This window comes from Bombina bombina, chromosome 1 (assembly GCF_027579735.1).
Source record: "Bombina bombina isolate aBomBom1 chromosome 1, aBomBom1.pri, whole genome shotgun sequence".
Classification (NCBI taxonomy): domain Eukaryota; kingdom Metazoa; phylum Chordata; class Amphibia; order Anura; family Bombinatoridae; genus Bombina; species Bombina bombina.
This window is the reverse complement of record NC_069499.1, coordinates 586433563-586459211: the sequence shown is the minus strand read 5'-3', so window position 1 is coordinate 586459211 and position 25649 is coordinate 586433563. Positions and strand designations below refer to the sequence as shown.

The 25649-nt window shown below is 42.0% G+C and overlaps 1 protein-coding gene across 1 annotated transcript in view; it reads right to left on the bottom strand.

Annotated features, from left to right (window-relative positions):
- The window catches only part of ASB18 (ankyrin repeat and SOCS box containing 18), a 123430-nt gene that overhangs the window by 85830 nt on the left and 11951 nt on the right, over positions 1 to 25649 (bottom strand). Inside the window, exon 2 of the mRNA XM_053713509.1 lies at positions 8184 to 8451. Coding sequence (XP_053569484.1) covers positions 8184 to 8451 — 268 coding nt within the window. The remainder of the gene's footprint in view (positions 1 to 8183; positions 8452 to 25649) is intronic.

Genomic DNA, 25649 nt, shown 5'->3' with positions numbered 1-25649 from the left:
ACTCCTTATGCATAATGTCCTCTCTCAACAGCAATATAGCGGCTCTGGCTCTAAACTTTTTCTTCTTTTAAATAGAAATACCTCAAATAGCATTGTTACCATATTACATATCCCTTTTTACACTTTTTATACATTTATTTTAATAATAATAATATTGCATATTTAATATGTATGAGTGGAATACTCTATTTTATTGTTTTACATGTGTTTTGTTATACTTTTATAACTCTAACTCTAACACTTCAATTCAGGTCTCAAGTCGCACTTATTTAGCGCTGTTATGCATGGTGCTTGAGTGCAAAACATAACTCACAACTTGTTATGTGAGCCATGTTTAGTGTGGCCATGCTAGTATAGGGTAGGCTAAAGGGATGTCGGCTGTGCTAAGACTTCTATGGTTATTCTGTTTTACTATCAACTTGGGCTAATCCTAACATGGTCACTATGCAGCTATTGGTCACCGTGGCACTAGCGGGATGGCTAGTCAAGTAATGGGCGGAATGGAGCAGAGTCTAGTAGTAAGTAGCTGAGAGAAGAAACAATAATCTGAGAAACGTTCTTAAATTGCATGAGGCTGTTCAAGAAGATCCCCACAACACAGGACAGCAAAACAACCAGCATGCTGTTAAAAAGAGAAAGGTTTGTGTCTGCCTAGCAGGTGTGCCTTCTGGGAGAGGTGAATAGGATACCCTGTGCTTTTGGTACAGATGTCAGGGACTGGGAATTATCTGATTGCTGCCTATGCACTCTATACATATCATTCAAAAGCCCCTTGGGAACAACATTGATCCAAATATGTTTGTGTAAATTGGCCATGGATCTAAAGTTTTGCCATCTTTTGTTTAAAGAGCCAGTATCACTGCCTCCTCTGCTTTCTCTTCTCTTGCAATGTATTCTCCCATGAATTATACCCATATTGGCTCTTGTTTAGTTGAGTTTAGCTTCATTGGCTGCAGGTGACTGACCACATGTTTATATTGTTTTCTCACATTTATGTACATTCAATCTAACTAAAAAGTAAAATGTAAAATGTCTTGATGTTGAGGAGGGCAATGGTGTAAAAAGATGACATGACTGTATTTGGATGTATTTAAAAGTGTATCTTTTAGATCCATCCAGATAAGATTTTTGTGAAAAAGACCTAGCCGTAGCACTATACAATATGGCGGTGCTTTACAAGGAAATGCTAAAAAACTTTAGATTTAAGCTGGAACACCTCCGGTTACTATTGAAGGAGGTTTATAGCTACTTTAGATGACTCCGAACCTTTGGTTGCTATCAACCCCATGAAGTCTTCTAAATTGGTTGGAGTTTATGATTCCCCATCTTCTGATGAGGTTTTTCCTGTCCCAAGGAAGATGTCTGAAATTATTACTCAGGAATGGGATAAACCAGGGGTTCCTTTTTCCCCTTCCCCTGTTTTTCAGAAGATGTTTTCTGTTGCTCACTCTATTCGTGACTCATGGCGCACGTTCCTAAAGTAGAAGGAGCTATTTCTACTCTTGCTAAGAGAACTACCATTCCTATAGAGGATAGCTGCTCTTTTAAGGATCCAATGGACAAGAAGCTAGAGGCTTACTTTTAAGGAGATGTATATCCATCATATATCCATCAAGGATTACAGTGGCAACCAGCAGCGAGTATTGCTATGGTTGCGGGAGCTGCATCTTATTAGTGTGATGCATTGTCTGATCTTATTACAGAGGAAACTACAGTAGAGGAGATCCAAGATCTTGGTTGGCCAATGTCTCTTCTAAGGCCAAGCTTTTGGCTTTACCTTACAAGGGAAAGACTTTGTTTTGATTAGACCTGGTCTGGCAGAGATGATTTTGAAAATTACAGGTGGAAAGGGATATTTCCTACCTCAGGACAAGAAGAATTAGATTGGGATTCAAGTCTTGCCCTCCAAGGGGCAGATTTCTACTGTCAAGAATATCCACAAACCAAATAAAGAAGGAGGCCTTCTTAAACTGTGTAAAAGACCTATACTCTCTGGGAGTTATTGTTCCTGTTCCTCTATCAGAAGAGGGTCTAGGATTCTATTCAAATCTATTTGTGGTTCTCAAAAAGGAGGGAACTTTTCGGCCCATTCTAGACCTCAAGTGTCTCAACAAATTCCTCAGGGTTTCGCCCTTCAAGATGAAAACTATTTGTTCCATTCTTCCTTTGGTACATGAAGGTCAGTTTCTGAAGACCATAGACCTGAAGGACGCATATCTTCATGTTCCCATTCACAGGGAACACCATCAGTATCTGAGGTTTGCCTTTCTGAACAAGCACTTCCAATTTGTTGCTCTTCCATTTGGTCTGGCCACAGCTCCCAGAATATTCACAAAGGTTCTGGGGGCACTATTGGCTGTGATCAGACCCCAGGGAATTGCTGTGGCGCCTTATCTAGAAGACATCTTGGTTCAGGCGTCGTCTTTTCAACTAGCCTAATCTCATACAGAGATGCTATTGTCTTTTCTACAATCCCATGGGTGGAAGGTGAATTTAGAAAAAAAAGTTATCTTGTTCCATCTACCAAGGTGTGTTTCCTAGGGACTATAACAGATTCCCTGTCCATGAAGATTTTCCTGATGGAGGTCAGAAAAAACAAAATTCTTGCTTTCTGCCTTTCTCTCCAGTCTGCCTTTCGTCTATATGTGGCTCAATGCACGGAGGTGATTGGTCTGATGGTGGCATCCAGGGACATCATTCCTTTTGCTCTGTTCCAACTTTGTATGCTCCATCAATGGAATGGAGATCATTCAGATTTATCTCAGAGGATAAACCTGGACCCTCTAACAAGAGACTCTCTCTTGTGGTGGGTGTTACAGGAAAATCTGTCTCGGGGCACCTGCTTTCTGAGACCTTCCTGGGAAATTGTGACTACGGATGCCAGCCTGTCAGGCTGAGGAGCTGTTTGGCGTCCTCTAAAGGCTCAGGGCCTGTGGTCTCGGGAAGAGTCATCTCTTCCCATAAACATCTTGGAGTTGAGCGCTATCTTCAATGCCCTATTAGTATGGCCACAACTGTCATTGGTCCGGTTTATAAGATTTGAATCGGACAACATCACCTCAGTGGCTTACATCAACCACCAGGGAGGGACTCGGAGTTCCTTAGCCATGAAGGAAGTGACTCGCATGCTACAGTGGGCGGAAGCCCACAATTGTCTCCTATCTGCCATCCACATTCCAGGAGTGGACAACTGGGATGCAGATTTTCTTAGCAGACTGACCTTTCATCCCGGGGACTGAGCACTCCATCCGGAAGTGTTCTCTCAGATATCCCTCAAGGCGGGGTCCAGAGTTGGATCTGATGGTGTCCCACCAAAACGTCAAGGTTCCAAAGTACGATTCAAGGTCAAGTGATCCTCAGGCCGTTCTGATAGATGCTGTAGTAGTTCCTGTGAGGATGGAAGAGTTGGAGGAGTTGATGATTGGGGACTTTGATTCTGAGGAGGACATCATACTGCCATCACCCCGATGCCCGGTGAGTTGTACCCCGGTCTCATCCTTATACCCTGAGGTGCACGTAGTTCCCCCCTCTCAGGCCCCATCTCCCGCAGCGGTTCTCCCATCTTGCCCCCCTTCCCTTGCTTCCCCCATTCATCCAGTGGTTGGGTTGTTATCTCTCCATCCCAAATGCTGCCCCTCAGTGTGTCGGTGGCTGGAGCTAGTGGGAGCATTGTGGCCTTACCTTCTCCGTTGGTTACCTTGTCCGGTGATGCGGTGTCAGCCGCGGTCGCGCTCCTCCAGTCCCTTGTATCTGTCCTGTCGGGTGGTGGTCTTCCTACAGCGGTCGCAAATTTTGGGTCCCCTCTGCCATCTCAGGCTCGTCGAGCGGTGGCGGCGTCAGCGCGGGAATCTCCCTCTATGCGGGTGGCCGTGTCCGCTCCAGATTACGTCACTTCCTGTTTGGCCACTTCCGGTGATGTCACGTCCAGTGACGTCATTTCCGGCATGGGAATTCGGGAACAGGCATCCAAACGGGAAGCATCGTCTTCACCTCCGGGGTGCTCAGGTAAGAGAGAGGAGTGCCTCGGGGGGTGGGGGGATATGCCCGTGGGGGGGCGCAGCTTGTTACTCACGTGGGGGCAATGTGATTGGTACTCTAGGGGGTCAAAGCTGTGAGCCACGTGGGGACAATTTATAGGGTGGTGGACCTTCTGACGAGGCCATGACTGGTGATTATGAGCAGGCCGCAGGCCTGACTGGGGGTACGCCAGCACCATTGGATACTCTAGGGCATCAGCAATTATCTGGTCAGGCAGGGGGTAGGAAGCTGGCCGGTGGAAACTCTCTGCCTAGTAGGAGCCATGAGGCCACATCACAGTGCACTCGAAGCGCAACGCGGGGCGCACGTGGCTCATCTGCGGTCTCTCCGGGTGTCACTACTAGGGCCTCTGCTAAGAAGGTCTCTAGCGTTCTTTCCAGTTTATGTCAGGGGACTTCCCTAGGCACAGAGCAGGGCCCTGTCAGGCAAGTTCAGTTTGCTAATGCGGTGTTGGATGTGCAAGTGGGCAGTGTGTCTGAAAGCATGGAGACCTTGTGTGGCACGGAGCGCACGAGTGTTAGCCCAGGTGGGATTGATGCTATTGCTAATCAGCCCTTGTCCTCCCCCCATGGTACTCCTCTCTCTCATTTTTTCTTTAAGGATACCATGGAGCCTCAAGGAGCAATTGTAGACGTGCATTCAGGTCCAGATGGTCGTGGCGATGAGAAGCAGAGCCAGCCCCCTGCCTGTGCATCGTCCTCTGGGAACTGGTAAGGCAATTTTGTCTTCCGGGCATAGGGGGTTTAGTTCATCATCTGATGATTCTGGGTCTGAAAGTGATAGGTCACTGGGGTTGAAGGCCAAGGGTCAGAAGAGGATGTATAGAATGATTAAATGGTTAGTTGAAGAAAGAAAGGCCATGGGACTCCCCCTCCCCCCTGGTTCATCCCACTTGGAACCCTGTGTTCCGTTGCTGACACCTCCCGCACCAGTGAGGGTTGCTAGCCCTGAGGCGACAAATAGACGTAAGGCGGCTATGTATGGGGACACGCATCCGTGGCCCTCATTTAGCCTTCATGAGCATCTCAAATCCAAAATGGTTAGATTCAGAAAGGCAAATAGGTAAATATGTCCAAACTCTATGCGGAAGAAAGAAATGGCGGAGGATGGAACGGGCCCCAAAAAGTTCAAAAAGCTTGATTCGTTCGATGAGTGGCGTAAATGTTTTCGGGTGTATGCCTTATGCTATATCATAACATTTCCTGACCAGGCACTGGATATTCTTGAATATCAGAATGCTATTGAGACAGTTTATGAGCGGTATAGGGAAGGGCGTGGCGCGACTATGATGTGGCGTTCTGTAGGAAGAAGATTGGTAACCCTCTCCTGTCTTTTGGAGATGTTGACTCGCTTCTATGGGTGCAGTTGGGGCCTGAAAAGCAGGTCATGCCCAAGCAGCTGCCTGCAGGACCTGCCGGCAATCAAGCCCCTCAGCGTTCTCGAAGGCGTCCCACGGGAATTTGCTGGCAATTCAAGGATAAGCTCTGCACCAGGGGAACGGCCTGTGCATTCTGCCATGCTTGTAAACATTGCGGGGGTAGCCACTCTGGGTCAGAGTGCACCAGATCGAAAAAAGAAGCCGCTCACTCTCAGGAGCCGGCCCCAAGTCTTTCGCTGCTGGAAAGGGCGGCCACCCCACTGAGGGTAGCCACAATTGAGAAATGGCTACTGCTTTACCCTGATAGGGGGGCTGCCGACTTACTGTGAGCCGGCCTCCCACAGGGATTTATTATCCCCATCAGCTCAGCAGTTTTGGGTTCCTCTGTTTGCAGGAACCTGAAATCAGCATATCAGTTCCATAGCGTCGTGAGGGAGAAACTGGACAAGGAGATTTCTTTGGGCCGCATGGCCTGCCCATTCTGGGAGATTCCGATTCCGGGGTTGGTTATCTCCCCTTTAGGTGTCGTTCAATAGAAGGAGCCGGGTAAGTTTCGGCTCATGCAGCTCCTTTCTTTTCCGAAGGGGCGGTCTGTTAATGATGCTATTTCCCCCGAACTTAGTCCTGTTCATTACCAGTCCTTTGATGACGCGCTCATGTGTTTTGGCTCCTTCCCATCCACCCCTCATCCTTTCGCCTCATGGGGTGTTGGTTTGAGGGGAAGTATTTTGTAGACAAATGTTTGCCTATGGGTTGCTACACCTCATGTGCCTACTTTGAAGCTTTCAGTAGTTTTTTGCACTGGGCCATCATGGCGGTGGCCGGTTTCGATGGTCTGGCACACTACCTCAATGATTGTCTGCTCGTCGATCGGGCCAGGTCTACTGATTGCACCTTCCTGATGAAGGTCACTAGACTCCTGATGACCAGGATGGGAGTCTCGTTGGCTGAGGACAAGACCCAGGGTCCTTGTACATGCCTCACTTTTCTGGGCATCTAAATCGACTTGGTGGCAAAGCAGTGTCGTTTGCCACAGTATAAAATTGCCCGCATGTTGGGGGCTGTCAGATCCACGAAATAGGAGCCTTACATGTCTGTAAAGGACCTTCAGACCCTCCTGGGCCTTCTGAATTTTGCCGGCAGGATTATTCCTATGGGTAGGATCTTCCTCTGACAGCTTAAACGGCAGTTGTGCAAGGAGCGGTCCCAACCGCGTAGGTTTTGCGTGTCACCCAAAATGGTGGATGACCTTGCGGTATGGGAGCATTTTCTGACTCATTTTAATAAGTACTGCCTATGGCGTAGGGCTGTTTCTTCCAACTCGGCGATTCAGTTGTTCATTGATGCGGCAGGGTCCCACGGGTACGGTGCCTTTTTGTCCGGTCAATAGAGTGCAGGCCGTGGCCTCAGTCGTGGGTCGATAAGGGGCTTGTTCGGAATCTTTGCCTTTTGGAGCTTTTCCCCATCATAGTGGCCCTTGAGGTTTGGGACAAACAGCTTCGATAACACGAGTTGGTATTCTGGACAGATAACATGAGCGTTGTTTTCGCCATTAACAAGCTCACGTCTGGGTCTCCTCCGGTGGTGTGATACTTGAGACTGCTGGTGCTGAGGTGTCTGCACCTAAACATGTCACTGGTGTCCAGAATAGGATTGCTGATGCGCTTTCCCGCTTTCAGTCAGAAGCCTTCTATGCTTTAGTTCCTCAGGCGGATACTAATGGATACCTTTGTCCTGATTATCTATGGCAGGTAGCGCTGGATGGGGACCTTTGATTGCCATGATCCGTTCTTCACTTGCTCGTTCTACCTGGAACACTTATGTGAAGCACTGGTCTGAGTGGATCGCTTACTGCGATAGGACAGGCCGACCATCTTGCAATGGGGTCTTCTGTATTGGATCGCAGAGCTTAAAGGTAATGGGATATCTAAAGGTACGGTCTTTTCTCGACTGACTGCCGTGTCCTCCTTCTGTAAGCTATATGGCCTTGCTGACTCTTCAAAAAAATAATATCCTAGCTAGATTGCCGCCACCTGGTATAGGTTTGCCTTGTTGCTTCCAGCAGGTTCTTTTGTTCCATAATAAACGTGACCCACAGGTCTTTTCCCACACTGTGTTTTGTGTTTTATTTATAAGTTATAAGTGTATAAGTTATTATTATTATTGTTATTTCTCAGTTAGTTATATGACTGTTATGTTATAATACAGCAAGCCAGGAGGATAGGGCATTTAATTACTTATGTATTACAATCTCATACTGTTTAATATCCCTTTAAACAAATCTTGTCAAAATTGTTGCAAATGTTTTCTGGTCTTTTCCCCAGTCCACTGATTTACCTGTGGTGGTTTTGAAAATTTCCTCTAAGAATCCAAATCACTGCAATCCAGCAAAGGGCTGACTAATACATTTTTTTACTAAAAATTACACAAATAGCTCTACTCTAGAGGTCGTATTAAACAATTCTCATTAAAGGACAGTAAAATATAAATATTTAAATAATGCTTATGCAGTGGGATGTCTGTGTATAATTGAACCTTATGAACTGATTGTTCATTGGCTGATATCCCACTGCTTTATTGGTTTACAGTGACACACCTCCCAAACATAAAAATGACAAAAAAATAATCTTATTTTAAAATTGCCCATTCTTAGATCCAGCAAATGAGTAAATTACGTTTTATCCCTCTAATAAAAAAACAGTTAACACACACATTTTACCACGGTCTCTATATAATGTAAATCCATAACTCACTATTCAATTTTTACCTCAAGGATTTGTTGATATCACAATAGTGCAGTGGTGTCTCCCCGGCATCACTCATGATATTTGGGTTGGCTCCATGTTCGAGCAGCAGTTGAACACAGTCCCCATGGCCTCCTGCACAGGCTTTGTGTAGGGGAGAGCTTCCCCCAGGAGAGGCATTGGGATCTGCTCTACGATGCAGCAGGTAGCGCACACACTCAGTGTAGCCCCGAGCACATGTGATGCACAGTGGTGAAGTGAGCTCCTGAGTATACTCCAGACTCCAAAGACCTTAGAGGTTCAGATAAAAAGATTGAGAGACACATAAGAGAGAGAGAACAGATAAACAGTGAGAAAGAACAGAGAAAGAGAGAGTACAGTGAGAGTAAAGTGAGTTAACAGATCTTCATAAATGTTGCCTGATCCATGTCTACTTTATAGAAAAAGCCATATCTAGGCTTAGACATTACAACCATACAAGCATACTTACATGGTCTAGCTCATACAACTATACCCAGCTTCATGTCTACTTTACAGAAAATTCTATATCTAGGCTTAGCCATTATAACCATACAAAGATACTTAGATATTCTAACTCATACAGCCATACCGAGTTCCATGTCTACTTTATAGAAAATGCCATATCTAGACTTAGCCATTACAGCCATACAAGCATACTTAGATATTCTAACTCATACAACCATACCCTGCTCCATGTTTTTACAGGACATGCCGTATATAGTCTTAGCCATTTCAACCAGACACAAATACTTAGATACTCTAACTCATGCAACCATACCCAGCTCCATATTTAATTCATATAATCACCACTGGAGCTATGTCTTTTTGAAACACAACATCTGGATCAATGTGTTTCATGCAAGCCAACTATTATCCTTGTGTAGTTCAAATCCATATGTAGTTCATACAAGCACATCTGGACCAATGCCCAGTTCATACAAACATACTTAGGTCCATGTTTAGAAAACTGCTGAGTACAATTAGGCACAAATATAAAACTAGTAATTCAAAAGAATGTGCAAATAAGGCCTTGTTTGCACACTCTCTTTTATTCCTTGTTTTACTACTTTCTCTAATTGCCCTTAACAAAAGAGATAGCTATCTAACATGTGTATATCATTATATCTGTCTTTTGTACAGGAGATATGGATAGATCGCGATTTAAAGGATAACCCTATAATCTGAAAAATTATTTTTGCAGCCCTGCAATTAATTAATACATTAGGTCAGTGTAAAACATTTTACATTCACTGCTGCAACTCCACCCACCACTTGTCATAATTATTGTATTGTAATGACTACGACCAGGAAAGCCAAAACACATCAGCTCTAGTGACAGCCAACCCTGAGATGAAGTTGTGATGCTGTGTTATACTGATGGATGAATTAGTTTTAAATATGATGTAATAAAGAAGAACATTTTTTCACCAAAGTAAGTTTCTGAGATTCTCTCTACCTATCTTTGTTTGTCCATGATTATTGTATTAGCAGACTCTCCATTGTTTGTAATGGTTTTATATATACTGATTTGTGGCAAGATTAAGCTTGGGAAATATGTCATAAACTATAAAACCCACAATGTGCAGACTTCAATTACAGGAATTTGGAGATGAATAAATAATGAATGTATATTGCAATGTTGGTTTACTATGAACAATTGATATTACAATCTCAAGGTGTTTACTTTACTTTTTTAAGTGTAAACTCATAGCAGGTACAGATAGGACAACAATCAGGGTGTGTTTGTGTGAATTACTTTTATTTGTGAAGATTTGTGATAATTTGCTCAAATTAGACACGGATATTGAGATCCCTACATGTATTAGATAAGGAAAGTGCCAATTAGATAACTTTCTTATTAAGTAAACAACACCTAAAATGTAAACACAAATAAGAAAGAATAAATAAAAACCAAGGAAAATACTGCAAGTTACAACAGACAATTACATTTTGTGTCTCTAATACTTTAATGAGAAGCTTGTGCTTCCAACTGGATTTCAACAGAGACAAATATACTTTATTAATCAGAGAAGACCTTTTAATTACAGTATCCCTTCTGAATTAACTGCATGCTTTACATTTTATATTAAATTAATAATAGAAGAAGGGAGACCAGGCTGAATGATAGATATAGTAGTCTAGCTATTGCCATATCACACTGTTATGTAGTGCTAATAAAATATTCAGTGTTAAAGCAGTAATCATTTTCATCAAGGGAGGAGGATAGTCTTTTATAATTTACTGAAGGCTAGTTGGCTTTTTTTATTTTTATTAAACTGTGTTTTATCTTTAGAAAGGATCCCTGTAAGTAATGACAGATTATAAACTAATAAGATCTACATAAATTAGTATGGGCTAGAATAAACAAGTATATTCATATTAATAAGAAAGCCAACTCAAGATATCTTTCATGTGCTTATTATCAGTTAATTATTTTATTATTATACTTTAAAAATAACAATTTAAGATTATTGTCTGACTTAAATTATTAATCATGGGCCATCATTTTGTATTGCAGCAAACAATTACTTAACAATCTTCCAAATGACCGTTCATATTTTAAGAAGCCTTATTATTGTAAATTACCTGACATCTTCATGAATAATAACTTTTTTGGTCTATTGGAAATTAAAATTTCAAATGTCACTTTTCACAATTTCAGAGATAAAATATCTTAGCAAAGTATTTTGCAGTGTCATTAAAATATTCATCCTCAAATTTTGATAACAGATGATGAAAATTGTATTTGATGTTTAATAGTAACACTAAGTTAAACTCATTTATCACTGACTGTTGAACAAGCTACCAGTAATAAACCTTAATTTTAATCATTGGTAGTTTATCTTTTTTGCCCTTATAGATCTATTGATTCTCCAGCTGCAACATCATATTAACTAATGAGTTTCCTCTTTGTCTATTGTGCTGGTTTACTACAAAGATTTAGGTGGCTATTAAAGCATTTAGAGTCTTTCTAGTATAAAACAAATCTGTATTTTGTTAGTGTTAGATACTTACCTAACCTCGCTCCAGCAACAGACTCATGCCTCAGCGTTCCTCCATGAGGACCGCTGAAGTCTGTCTCCTGCTGCGGCGGTTGCCTTTCCTAAGCGAGTGCAACCATGTGCTGTGCAAATTTAAAGGGGCCATGCCTAATTTTAGGAATGTCCACCTAAGTAGCTACAGATGTGGGAGTTCTTATATAAATTCACTCAGCCCATCATTCTGTGCTGAGTTTTTGAGCAGTTAACCTTGAGCCTGCCTGTTACCTGCTATTCAGCTCACCTTGTATCCTGTATTTCAATCCTACCTTGTACCTACCTTATTTCCTGATTGCAACTTACCTTAACTGTTATCCCATACCAGCTTCATCACCTGTACCAGGTGGGTTTCCTGTACCTGCTGAGTCTCCTGTACCTGCTGTACCAGATGCAACTTACCTGAATTCTGCTGTATCAGCTGCACTTACTTGGTATCCGGTACCAGCTTCTCTACCTGTACCTGCTGTCCCAACTGCAGCTGCCTTGTAATCTGTGTTGGTTTTATTTGCTTTATTGCCATTGTACTCTTTTTGCCATCTCCTCTTTGGTACTTTGTTGCTGGACTGATCTCCCGGTACCTGACCTTTGGCCTGGCCTTTGACTCTGCTCTTGCTTTACCCCTTAGTACCTTTTTGCTTGATTGCTCTCCCAGTTCCCGACCTTTGGCCTAGCCTTGGACTCTGTTCTTGCTTTACCTCTTGGTACCTTGTTGCCTTGCTGATCTTCCAGTACCCGACCTTTGACTCTGCCCTTGCTTTACCTTTTGGTTGTACCTTATTTCTGACCTATTCTTGGAATCAGTTGACAAAACTTGTACATATGCTTGTGCAGATCGATAAGCAAAGCTAATGTCAACCATAACATATGGATACTAATAAAAGAACAAATATAGAGAAAATAGTGTGCGCATAATAAGGTTAGTTCAGGTTGGCAAGGCTGGTCAGCAGGGATATAGTGCAATAAGGAGAAAAGAAGAAGTATGTTGAAGAGAATGAGGGTCTTAAAGGGACATTAAACACTTTGAGATGGCAATATAAAATGATAAATTGTATATAATAAAACAACTCTGCACTATACTTTCATTATTTATTTTGTCCTCTTTGCCTGTAATTCCATTCTAAAATTGTGAGCTTTTCAGTTCCTGTTAGAAATGGAAGTGCAGAACACTGTTAAATCCAGCACAACCATTGGCTGCACACTCTAGTGACCTATTTATAACTGACCCTAATTGGCCACAGCAGAGAAGGTAACCTAAGTTACAACATGGCAGCTCCCAGTGTTTTATAGACACTAAAACTTTGCACTTATTTTTTCACTTTTTAAACAACTAATAAAACTTTAAAAAAAATACATCTACATGTTAGTCATGGACCAATCTTTTCTTTGAATGCATCATTCTATCTAGCATGTATTTAGTGTTTAATGTCCCTTTAAGAATGGGATGAAGTGTAATTTTAAGGTGAGGATTCTGTATATCTTGTTTTATTAAAACCTTTAACTGCTTTTGGTTTGCTTCATATCTATCCTTGCACTTGAGTGCCACTCAACTAAACCCTAACAGTTAGAGCATTTTGGCCTAGATTACGAGTGCAATGCAAAATTGTGCTTTTGCAAACACGATATTTGCACTCCACTCAGTAATACCGGCGCATGCAAATATACGCTGGTATTACAAGTAAAGCGCCAATGGGAGCCTCGTTCTGATGCCATCAGACACGGCAAAGAACCTAGCACAGCACAGGGGGTAAGTTGCGCAGGGTTGGGCAGCAAATTTAAAATATATATGTATATAAATATATATATACATATATATTTATGTGTTTATATGTGTTTACAGTTTATTATGGGGCAATTGGGGGACATTTATTAAATTAATAAGAGGTCTGACCTCTGGTTAATTTCGCTTAGCTCAAAGTGCTACTGCTAGCTGGTGGTAGCATTAACCAGCCACTTGTAATGGCTGCGTTTTTAACGTGCAAATTTGCCCCTTTACGGGTGCACTTCAAATTAGCGCTTCACTTGTAATCTAGCCATTTATTTTTAAACAAATTATTTTCTTTTTACTATGTTTTAAACCTCTACAGAAAAGGTTATAAACATACAGTCGGGCTCCTGTGATACTACAGATGAGGATACAGGTGGTTAACCAATCAGGGGCATTCATACATGCATATGCCTCAACCACTGACTCATCTGGAGCAGAATGGGGCTGTTCCAGGAGTACAAAAATAAAATGCTTTTATAAAATGCAGACATTTTATGCCTCTTTAATATGGCTAGAGCATGTTTCAAAATAACTTATACCCAGCATTTTGTTTTTACTGTGGAATGTACCTTAAAATGATGTAATGCTATTTATGGATCATCTGAACTGTCTGGGGCATTAACCAAAGCTTATTTTATTGTGCACATAAATGAGTTGATCTGCAATTAAGAACATTTTACATTTTTACATTTTTGTTATGAAGTGGGCTGGTCACTTTTTGATTAGTTTAATATACTGGGATAATATATAACAAACACAAAGTACTCATATCTAGAGTAAATACAATGGCCTAGACTACAAGTGGAGCAAAATCGATACATCACCCTTGCACAATCTAGTATTACAAATGGATGGTTAAAAAGTTAACCAAAGTAGGGGTCAGAGCCAACCGGGAAAGGTAATGGACGCTCATAAGAAAGGTCCATGAGGATGGCCCCCTTCAACCACAAGCTAGATGGTTCCTGTCCAATGATAGAAGGAGATGCAGAGAACCTGTTAGGAAGCTATTAGGTGAGTCAGAGCGCCACTAGTGAAGAGGCCAAGGAAATAGTGTAGCACCTCTGAGTCACTCCATACTGACAGAGACAGTTGGGAAAAGTCTCATTAAGAGTTACAAAGCCTCTCCTCCCTTCTTCAGGGAATCACAATAGGAGTGAACAGCCACAGCATTTCTGCACGGCATCCTACAGAGCTGGGAGAGGGAGTGGAGGCTCAGGGAGCAGATCATAGGAGAAGGCAAGCCAGAGGTAGGTCAGCATGATAAGAAGGTTCTGACACTAACAGGCTGATTGTGAGTTTAAGGGTGGGCAGGGGGAGCAAATTAAATGTGCACCAAGTATCTAGCCCCTCAGTATGTAGCCATGGCCTCAGCTACTTTCCCCCACAATCTGCCTAGCTACTGCGCTTTTGCGCTCATGAGGCGCCTGCTGTTTTAACTGCCTGCACAATGTCCCTAACCCTGCACTGGTAATGACTGGCCACATTGCTCAATAGAGACCATTGGGACATAAATAAAATCAGCCCTATTATACACGTAGAAACTATCCTTGTTACTAAGGACCAATTAGATAGTTGTGAATTAAATATGTAAATAACTGACAGAGGCCTGCTCTATATCTCCTATACAGAAGGTTATGGATGTCTAGAATCAACATGAAGTATGTAAGAATGGAGAAGCAGGTCATGCAATCTGTGCCCCTCTATTCATATTATTAAACCTTCAAAGGGACTGTGTTTGCCATTAATTGCTGTGTTAATCTCCATGACATTGTTTATATCCCAAGGAGAGCTGTGTAGGATCTGCGGATACACCTATCTAAAAATCACACTTTTTTGTATTGTTTGCTAGAGGAGCTGTTTCATATATAGAAATTAAGACACTACAAGCTGTTAGTGTGAGGAATCATGTTGAACTATAGAACTACATCCAGGTCAGAGGTAGGAACAGGAAACAGGAAATATAAGGCAATGCAATATTACCATAAACAGAGTCACAGTATTTGCATAATAACTCCATAACATCTCCCATCTACATTCAATCCAAAATTTGATAACAATTTACCTAAAACAGATCCTGAACTTAAAGGGACAGTCTACACCAAAATTTTTCTTATTTAAAAAGATAGATATTCCCTTTATTACCCATTCCCCGTTTTTGCATAACCAACACAGTTATATTAATATACTTTTTACCTCTGTGATTACCTTGTATCTAAGCCTTTGCAGACAGCCTCCTTATCTAATTGCTTTTGAGAGACATGCAGTGTAGTCAATCAGCGAAGACTCCTAAATAACTTCACGGGAGTGAGCACAATGTTATCTATATGACACATGTGAACTAGCACAGTCTAACTGTAAAAAACTTTCAAAATGCTCTGAGCTAGGAGGTGGTTTTCAACTGTTTAGAAATCAGTTTGAGCCAAGCTAGGTTTAGCTTTTCAAAAATACCACCAAGGGAACAAACCAAATTTGATGATAAAAGTAAATTGGAAAGTTGTTTAAAATTGCATGCCCAATCTGAATCATGAAAGTTTAGTTTTGACTTTACTGTCCCTTTAAACATAACATACTGCATTACTGGTAGATACACTACAGATTGAGTCTATCTGGTGGTCTTTAATTTCGACCGCTACGCAAGGCCACAGGGATTTTGCCTGGGGGAAGCTGTTCAGCTCTAGAAGGTGTTGATAAGGAGCTACCCTCGTTTCTGGCTGGTGTGTTTGGCACGGAAGAACTTGCTGGTATAAGAGGCTGCATTATGTCATCCTCATTGTATCCTTCTGATATGACAGCAGTATTGTCTTTGCCTTGCTTATGTGGTCCAGTAGGACTAGGTGCATTGAGAGCCTCGGGAAGCTCAAGTGCAGGATGCTTATAGGCTTGTGTGGTGAGATGTTCTGCCACTCGCAGGTCCACTCGATTGCGGCGGTAGAGACTGCCTTCCACATCCACAAGATATGAGTGAGGAGCAACCCTCTAAACACAGGTACCCAGTCTCCAGCGACCAGTCCTGTCACCAGGGAACAGCTTTATACGGATTGGCTCTCCAATGCTTAGTTCAGGTAAGTCTTTGGCAGACACATTGTATGTCAGTTTGGAGATCTGTTTCCTCCGTCGCAGTTTCTCCAGTACCCCTGTTACCACACAAGGTTCAAGTAATTTATTTGCCACTGGCAATGAAGTCTTTAGCCTCCTTGACATCAAGCGCTGTGCAGGACTGCTGTTCATGCCTTCAGTTGGGGTGTTCCTCCAGTGTAGAATGGCTTTCCAGGGGTCATTACCTTCATACCTGGCCTTCTTGCAAAGATTCTTTACTATCTTTACAGCTGATACCGCTTTGCCATTAGCTTGAGGGTGCAATGGGGAAGAGGTAAGATGCTCAAACCCCCAATCTGTAGAGAACCGTATGAATTGCTCACATGCAAACTGTGCTTTAAAACGCTTGATTGTAGTTTCAGCAGACAGGTCGGGAAGGAGCTCAATCTCCCAAAAGTCAGAATAGTGATCAACGATTAGTAGAACATCTTACCCAGCATAATTCAGTAAATCCATGCTCACAATTTGCCAAGGCCCTGTGGGCAGCACATGTGACATCATGGGTTCTTTCTGTTGTGCCTGTGCATATTCATTGCATGCTGAACAATGTATAACAAAGTCTTTAATCTCATTTTGTATGTTGAGCTAATATAGGGTATCTTGTGCCTGTCTATAACATGCTTCTCCACCAATGTGACTGGCATGAATATGCATCAGCATCTCCGATCTTAATGATTTAGGAATGATGACCCTTGACCCCTTGTACAGTACATCATCCTGAATGCTGATTTCGTCTCGAAAGGCCAGTTAATGGCACCTCTGCCTTTGAATCTGGCCAACCATTCAGAACAACATATTTAAAGGGACAGTTCACCCAAAAACTTTCTCCCCTTTAAATTATTCCCAATGATCCTTTTTTCCTGCTAGAGTGTATTAAATTGGTTGCAAGTGGCTCCTTTACTCATATTTCAGCATTTGAAATAGCTGATTTAGCTTGTGGTTTCCCAACCTATACTGAAAGTTTTGATACTGGCGTATACGCTATTGACAAGCCTAAGTAAAAACAGCCCACAGAAGAGATTACATTCTCAGTGGGGGGCATGATAGTTAAGTAATAAAAATGATAATTTTCCATTGTTCTCTCTAAGTATTGAGCTTTGGTGTTCCAGACAAATATAAGATAAGGAAGCAAGTCTGTGTACATAAAAGTGATAACATAATGAGATCTGATATTACCTGAAGCTCAACCTATTGTAATAGGCTGTGGTTTCAAAGCACAAAACCAGCTACTTCAGATACACAAATAAACCTGAAAATGCAATTTCTCAAATATTTTATACCCTGCAGTTGGTATAACAAGTCATTTAAAATACATTTATGGAAAAACGATTTTACAGTGCACTGTCCCTTTAAGTGCTTGCAAACTCTCGTCAATTTCTGTGTGCTGTCTTATCTGAAGCAATCGTTGGTCTGTGACTTTTAAATAGGCTGAATGATTAATCTGCAACAGGACATCCAGGTCTTGTTGAACATTGTAAACTGTGTGTTGTGCACTCTCAGGTGTACCACTTGCTGCTGTAGCTCTGCTAAGAGTGTAACTAATGTACATTTCAGGTCTAGGTTTATAGACAATATTTAGACAATGATTTTGTAACGTGAGCAACATGATCTGTAGATGTTTTGGTGCACACAAAAGTGGTTTCTTGAAAATAGATATCAGTGGCTTATGGTGAGTTTCTGCCGTGATCTCGTCATGACCCTAGAGGTAGTGATGAAAGTGTTGGCAGGCAAACACAATACTCAGACATTCCTTTTCAATTTGTGCATAGTTTTGCTCAGTAAGGGTCAGTGCCCTTGAAGCAAAAGTGATAGGCTGGTCATCTTGCAATAGGCAACACCCTAGTCCACTTTTGTTTGCGTCACTTTGAAAAGTTACAGGTTTTGTAACGTCATAGTACTTCAGGACAGGTGTATCTGTGACCAAACATTTGATGTCCTGCACCTCATTATCATACTTACGGCTAGATTTAGAGTTTTGTCGGTAACGACCCGCGTAGCTAACGCTGGCTTTTTTCTGGCAGCTCCTTTAAAATAACTCTGGTATTGAGAGTCCATATAATGTCAGCGTTAGGCTCCAAAAAAGGAGCGTAGAGCATATTTAACGCAAATGCAACTCTCGATACCAGAGTTGCTTACGGACGCGGCCAGCCTCAAAAACGTGCTCGTGCACGATTCCCCCATAGGAAACAATGGGGCTGTTTGAGCTGAAAAAAAAACCTAACACCTGCAAAAAAGCCGCGTTCAGCTCCTAACGCAGCACCATTGTTTCCTATGGGGAAACACTTCCTACGTCTGCACCTAACACTCTAACATGTACCCCGAGTATAAACACCCCTAACCTTACACTTATTAACCCCTAATCTGCCGCCCCCGCTATCGCTGACCCCTGCATATTATTATTAACCCCTAATCTGCCGCTCCGTAAACCGCCGCTACTTACATTATCCCTATGTACCCCTAATCTGCTGCCCTAACATCGCCGACCCCTATATTATATTTATTAACCCCTAATCTGCCCCCCACAACGTCGCCTTCACCTGCCTACACTTATTAACCCCTAATCTGCCGACCGGACCGCACCGCTATTATTATAAAGTTATTAACCCCTAATCCGCCTCACTAACCCTATCATAAATAGTATTAACCCCTAATCTGCCCTCCCTAACATCGCCGACACCTAACTTCAATTATTAACCCCTAATCTGCCGACTGGAGCTCACCGCTATTCTAATAAATGGATTAACCCCTAAAGCTAAGTCTAACCCTAACACTAACACCCCCCTAAATTAAATATAATTTTAATCTAACGAAATTAATTAACTCTTATTAAATAAATTATTCCTATTTAAAGCTAAATACTTACCTGTAAAATAAATCCTAATATAGCTACAACATAAATTATAATTATATTATAGCTATTTTAGGATTAATATTTATTTTACAGGTAACTTTGTATTTATTTTAACCAGGTACAATAGCTATTAAATAGTTAAGAACTATTTAATAGCTAAAATAGTTAAAATAATTACAAATTTACCTGTAAAATAAATCCTAACCTAAGTTACAATTAAACCTAACACTACACTATTAATAAATTAATTAAATAAAATACCTACAATTACCTACAATTAAACCTAACACTACACTATCAATAAATAAATTAAATACAATACCTACAAATAACTACAATGAAATAAACTAACTAAAGTACAACCCTATTCTAAATTACTAAAGTTCAAAGCTCTTTTACCTTACCAGCCCTGAACAGGGCCCTTTGCGGGGCATGCCCCAAGAAGTTCAGCTCTTTTGCCTGTAAAAAAAACATACAATACCCCCCCCCCCCAACATTACAACCCACCACCCATATACCCCTAATCTAACTGATGGAATCAGCCAATCAGAATCAAGTTCAATCCGATTGGATGATTGGATCAGCCAATTGGATTGAACTTGAATCTGATTGGCTGATTCCATCAGCCAATCAGAATATTCCTACCTTAATTCCGATTGGCTGATAGAATCCTATCAGCCAATCGGAATTCGAGGGACGCCATCTTGGATGACGTCATTTAAAGGAACCGTCATTCATCGTTCAGTCGTCGGCCAGGATGGATGTTCCGCGTCGGAGGTCTTCAGGATCCTGCCGCTCCGCTCCGGATGGATGACGATAGAAGATCCCGCTTGGATGAAGACTTCAATCGGATGGAAGACCTCTTCTGCCCCGCTTGGATGAAGACTTCTACCGGATGGAGGACCTCTTCTTGCTACGCTTGGATGAAGAATTTGGCTCGGCTGGGTGAAGACAACTCAAGGTAGGGAGATCTTCAGGGGCTTAGTGTTAGGTTTATTTAAGGGGGGTTTGGGTTAGATTAGGGGTATGTGGGTGGTGCGTTGTAATGTTGGGGGGGGTATTGTATGTTTTTTTTTACAGGCAAAAGAGCTGAACTTCTTGGGGCATGCCCCGCAAAGGGCCCTGTTCAGGGCTGGTAAGGTAAAAGAGCTTTGAACTTTAGTAATTTAGAATAGGGTAGGGCATTTTTTTATTTTGGGGGGCTTTGTTATTTTATTAGGGGGCTTAGAGTAGGTGTAATTAGTTTAAAATTGTTGTAATATTTTTCTTATGTTTGTAAATATTTTTTTATTTTTTGTAACTTAGTTCTTTTTTATTTTTTGTACTTTAGTTAGTTTATTTCATTGTAGTTATTTGTAGGTATATAGTTCTTAACTATTTAATAGCTATTGTACCTGGTTAAAATAAATACAAAGTTACCTGTAAAATAAATATTAATCCTAAAATAGCTATAATATAATTATAATTTATGTTGTAGCTATATTAGGATTTATTTTACAGGTAAGTATTTAGCTTTAAATAGGAATAATTTATTTAATAAGAGTTAATTAATTTCGTTAGATTAAAATTATATTTAAATTAGGGGGGTGTTAGTGTTAGGGTTAGACTTAGCTTTAGGGGTTAATCCATTTATTAGAATAGCGGTGAGCTCCAGTCGGCAGATTAGGGGTTAATAATTGAAGTTAGGTGTCGGCGATGTTAGGGAGGGCAGATTAGGGGTTAATACTATTTATGATAGGGTTAGTGAGGCGGATTAGGGGTTAATAACTTTATAATAATAGCAGTGCGGTCCGGTCGGCAGATTAGGGGTTAATAAGTGTAGGCAGGTGGAGGCGACGTTGTGTAGGTATATAGTTCTTAACTATTTAATAGCTATTGTACCTGGTTAAAATAAATACAAAGTTACCTGTAAAATAAATATTAATCCTAAAATAGCTATAATATAATTATAATTTATGTTGTAGCTATATTAGGATTTATTTTAGAGGTAAGTATTTAGCTTTAAATAGGAATAATTTATTTAATAAGAGTTAATTAATTTCGTTAGATTAAAATTATATTTAATTTAGGGGGGTGTTAGTGTTAGGGTTAGACTTAGCTTTAGGGGTTAATCCATTTATTAGAATAGCGGTGAGCTCCAGTCGGCAGATTAGGGGTTAATAATTGAAGTTAGGTGTCGGCGATGTTAGGGAGGGCAGATTAGGGGTTAATACTATTTATGATAGGGTTAGTGAGGCGGATTAGGGGTTAATAACTTTATAATAATAGCGGTGCAGTCCGGTCGGCAGATTAGGGGTTAATAAGTGTAGGCAGGTGGAGGCGACGTTGTGGGGGGCAGGTTAGGGGTTAATAAATATAATATAGGGGTCGGCGGTGTTAGGGGCAGCAGATTAGGGGTACATAGCTATAATGTAGGTGGCGGCTCTTTGCGGTCGGCAGATTAGGGGTTAATTATTGTAGGTAGGTGGCGGTGACGTTGTGGGGGGGCAGTTTAGGGGTTAATAAATATAATATAGGGGTCGGCGGTGTTAGGGGCAGCAGATTAGGGGTACATAAGGATAACGTAGGTGGCGGTCGGCAGATTAGGGGTTAAAAAATTTAATCGAGTTGCGGCGATGTGGGGGGACCTCGGTTTAGGGGTACATAGGTAGTTTATGGGTGTTAGTGTACTTTAGGGCACAGTAGTTAAGAGTTTTATGAACCGGCGTTAGCCCAGAAAGCTCTTAACTACTGACTTTTTTCTGCGGCTGGAGTTTTGCCGTTAGAATTCTAACGCTCACTTCAGACACGACTCTAAATACCGGAGTTAGAAAAATCCCATTGAAAAGATAGGATATGCAATTGACGTAAGGGGATCTGCGGTATGGAAAAGTCGCGGCTGAAAAGTGAGCGTTAGACCCTTTTTTGAGTGACTCCAAATACCGGAGGTAGCCTAAAACCAGCGTTAGGAGCCTCTAACGCTGGTTTTCACGGCTACCGCCAAACTCCAAATCTAGGCCTTAGAAAGCCAATGCCAAACTGGATCCTTGTTTAGAAGCCTTCTCAACAGCTTGCAAACCTCTGAGAGGTGTGGTAGGAATTTTGATAGGTAGGTAACAAATCCTATGAAGCGCTGCAGGGATTTCCCATTCGCCAGCTGTGGCATATTCAGTATAGATCTGATTTTTTCTGGGTCAGCATTTAGACCCTCAAAGGATAGTATGTGTCCATGGAAGCGGACCTCTTTGACCTTGAATTGCAGTTTCACCTGCCTACAACGATTCATCAGTTCCAATCAGGGCCGGTGCTAGGATTTTTGGCCACACAGGCGAGGAGGCATTTCCCCCCCCCCCCCCCCCCCGATTACATACCATCCCATTGCTAGTTAAAGGGATATGAAACCCATTTTTTTAAGAGCATGACATTTTAAGCAGCTTTCTAATTAACTCCTATTATCATTTTTTCTTTGTTCTCTTGGTATCTGTATTTGAAAAGCAGGAATGTAAGCTCAGGAGCTAGCCTATTTTTGGATCAGAACCTGGGTAACGCCTGCTGATTGGTGGCTAAATTCAAATCAAACAGTGGTAGTGCAGCATAGCAAATCAGACAGTGGCTGTGCAGCATAGCAAATCAGACAGTGGTAGTGCAGCAAAGCAGGCAGTGGCTGTGCTGCATAACAAATCAGACAATGGTTAGGCTGCATAGCATCTCAAACAGTGGTGGTGCTGCATAGCAAGTCAGACGACCGTAGTACTGCATATCAGATCAGACAGTGGTTGTGCTGCATAACAAGTCAGACGACTGTAGTACTGCATATCAGATCAGACAGTGGTTGCGCTGCATAACAAGTCAGACGACTGTAGTACTGCATATCAGATCAGACAGTGGTTGTGCTGCATAACAAATATATATATATATATATATATATATATATATATATATATATATATATATATATATATATATATATTTATATATTTATATTATTTGCAGCATTGGGGAGATAGATACATTTTACATTGAGAGAGTTAGTGTCACAACAAAAGAAGAAATGTTATGGATTACTGTTGTAAGTGAAAATTCAGCACTCAATATATAAGTGAGCAAAAGAAGATTTACTATCTCCCTTCTAATGATTAGACCTGAACTGTTAACTCCTTAGCTTGGTCGGCTGCAGTTAGAGAGGGAAAAACACAAATTTGTTTTTCCCCCTTTGAATATACTGTATACTTTTTACTTCCAGCCATAGGTCACATTGCCATGGCACAATAAGCACCTTTACCACCCAAAGGGATTAGAGCCAGACAATATTAACCACTACCTCATATATACTATGTCTCAAAAAGTACAATATGTGCCATAACTGTCCATCTATAATATTATTTATACTACACATTTTAAATATATACTTACACACATTATATATATATATATATATATATATATATATATATATATATATATATATATATATATATATATATATATATACACATACATAATATATATATTGTGACAGACCCTTCTGTCAGGACTGAAGGAGTTAACTGTGTTTAGCTTTAAGAAACTATTTTCTAAACACAAGTTGCTGGCTCCAACCATAATTTAGTTAGTGATAAGAATTCCATTGTTTGATCACCCTCAGAGAGAAAACGCCTAAGTGATAAGAAGAGCCAAGAGTGTCTTGTGGTTGAAGTGTTTAAGTAATAAAATTCTATTGTATCATGTCAAAGGGCTTGTTCCCTCCATGTAATGGGGGGTCAGACCTGCATAAATACTAGGCATAGCCTTTAATAAATGACATTCTGTTTTAAACCTGAAAACTGGCTGGGTTGTGAATTGCTGATTCCCTATGCAGGACATTGTTCCCTGGTATTAACCCTTGGTATCCTGTTGGTACTGTAACAATTGGTGGCAAGCGACGGAATGAACCTTATCGCCCAGAAGAGCAACTACACAAGCCAGTAACCTCAGGAAGAGGGGGATTATTACAATACTGACTAAGATGGAAAAGAGAAAAGTAAATTTTGCAGCTTTTAAAAACTTCCTGGAAACAGAAGGAGAGATTGATGGGTACCTTGCGGATTTTGAGAGGCAATGTGCACTACACAAGGTACCCGCAGAGGACTGGGTCACGATATTATCTGGAAAATTATCCGGCCGGGCCAGTGAGGCTTTTCGGGCCATTCCAGATGAGGAAGTCGGGATTATAATACTATAAAAGAGGCTCTGCTCTCCAGGTATGCGGTTACACCGGAGGCATACCGGAGGCGGTTCAGAGACACTGTTAAATTAGCTGGAGATTCCTACCTTGAGTGGGCATGTAAGGTGCACCGCACAGCAGCTCACTGGATAGCGGGGTGCCAAGCCGTATCTGGGGAAGAGGTGCTGCAGCTATTCCTGTTGGAACATTGCTTCGACAAGTTACCCGCAGGAGTTCGAGAGTGGGTTCGGGACCGTAAACCCTCCACCCTGCAGGAAGCGGCTCGCTTGGCAGATGAGTATACGGATGCCCGCAAACTGGACACTGCTACCACTAAGCCCCCTGCTAGAGTGGAGTACAGACCCCCAGTCACCCCAGCAGCTGCCAGTTACCAAACCCTGGCGCACCGCTATACCACACGGCCTCCGGCCACGAACTACCCTCAGAGAGCCCTGTTCAATTCGCGGTGCTACTCACAACCTATTCGGTGCTTTAGATGTAAGCAACTAGGGCACAAAAGACCAGAGTGTCCCCTAAACGCAGCAAACCAAGCGCAGTCCTGGAGAAGACCCGCCGGCGGAATCCCACGTAATCCTCAGCCTGCGGCCCGCTACGTAGAGGCGCAAGAATGCTGGAGCATCCTACATGAGGCAGACCTTGTGCAAGCTGCCCACCGGAATAACCGGCAACTGGTTAAAGTGAATGGGAAGAAGGTCAGTGGTCTACGGGATACTGGTGCTACCATGACCTTGCTTCAAAAGAACTTGGTGTCTGAGAAACAGTACACTGGAGACCCTGTGGCTGTGAGGGTAGCAGGGGGCGATGTGTTCAGTCTACCTGTTGCCAGGGTACATTTGGATTGGGGAGTGGGCGCTAGACCAGTGAATGTGGGGGTCAAGAAGGACTTACCTGCTGATGTTCTTCTTGGAAATGACTTGGCCCCCCTTGTTTCTGCCTACGCTCCTATGGGTCCCGCTGATGTTAACTCTGTGACTACCCGTGCCCAGATCCGTGCAGCAGAGACTGACCCACCTGCTGCTAAGCCCCAGGACGCTGAGCTCAGTAAATCTCTATCCGCTATTGATATGTGGAGGTCCCGTTACAATGCGCTGATGAAGGAGAAGAGGAGCGCAGAGGAAAAAGCACGTTTAGAACGTGAATCTCTGCTAGACAAGCTGCACCGACAGACTGCAGAAAACACCAGCTTGAGAGTGGGACATGAAACCTTAAAGACAAACTTAGCGACACTTGAGGAGAAGCTGACGCTGGCTCATAGTGAGGTGCAGCAACTCAAGGGCACCCTATGTCAGTATGAAGGGATTGTGGATACCTATAAAGAGCAGGTACAGAAAACTCGTAAAGAAGCTGATGGGATTTTGAAGGACTGTTTGGCCCTGGTCTGGGCACTGAGGAATTTGAACCCTTGTTTGTATGGACAGGAATTCTCTCTCATAACGGGAATACAGATGGATTGTCCCAGCAAACTGACATGCCTACCACCTCCTAGTCCGGTCATCCCCAGGTTGACCCGCAAAA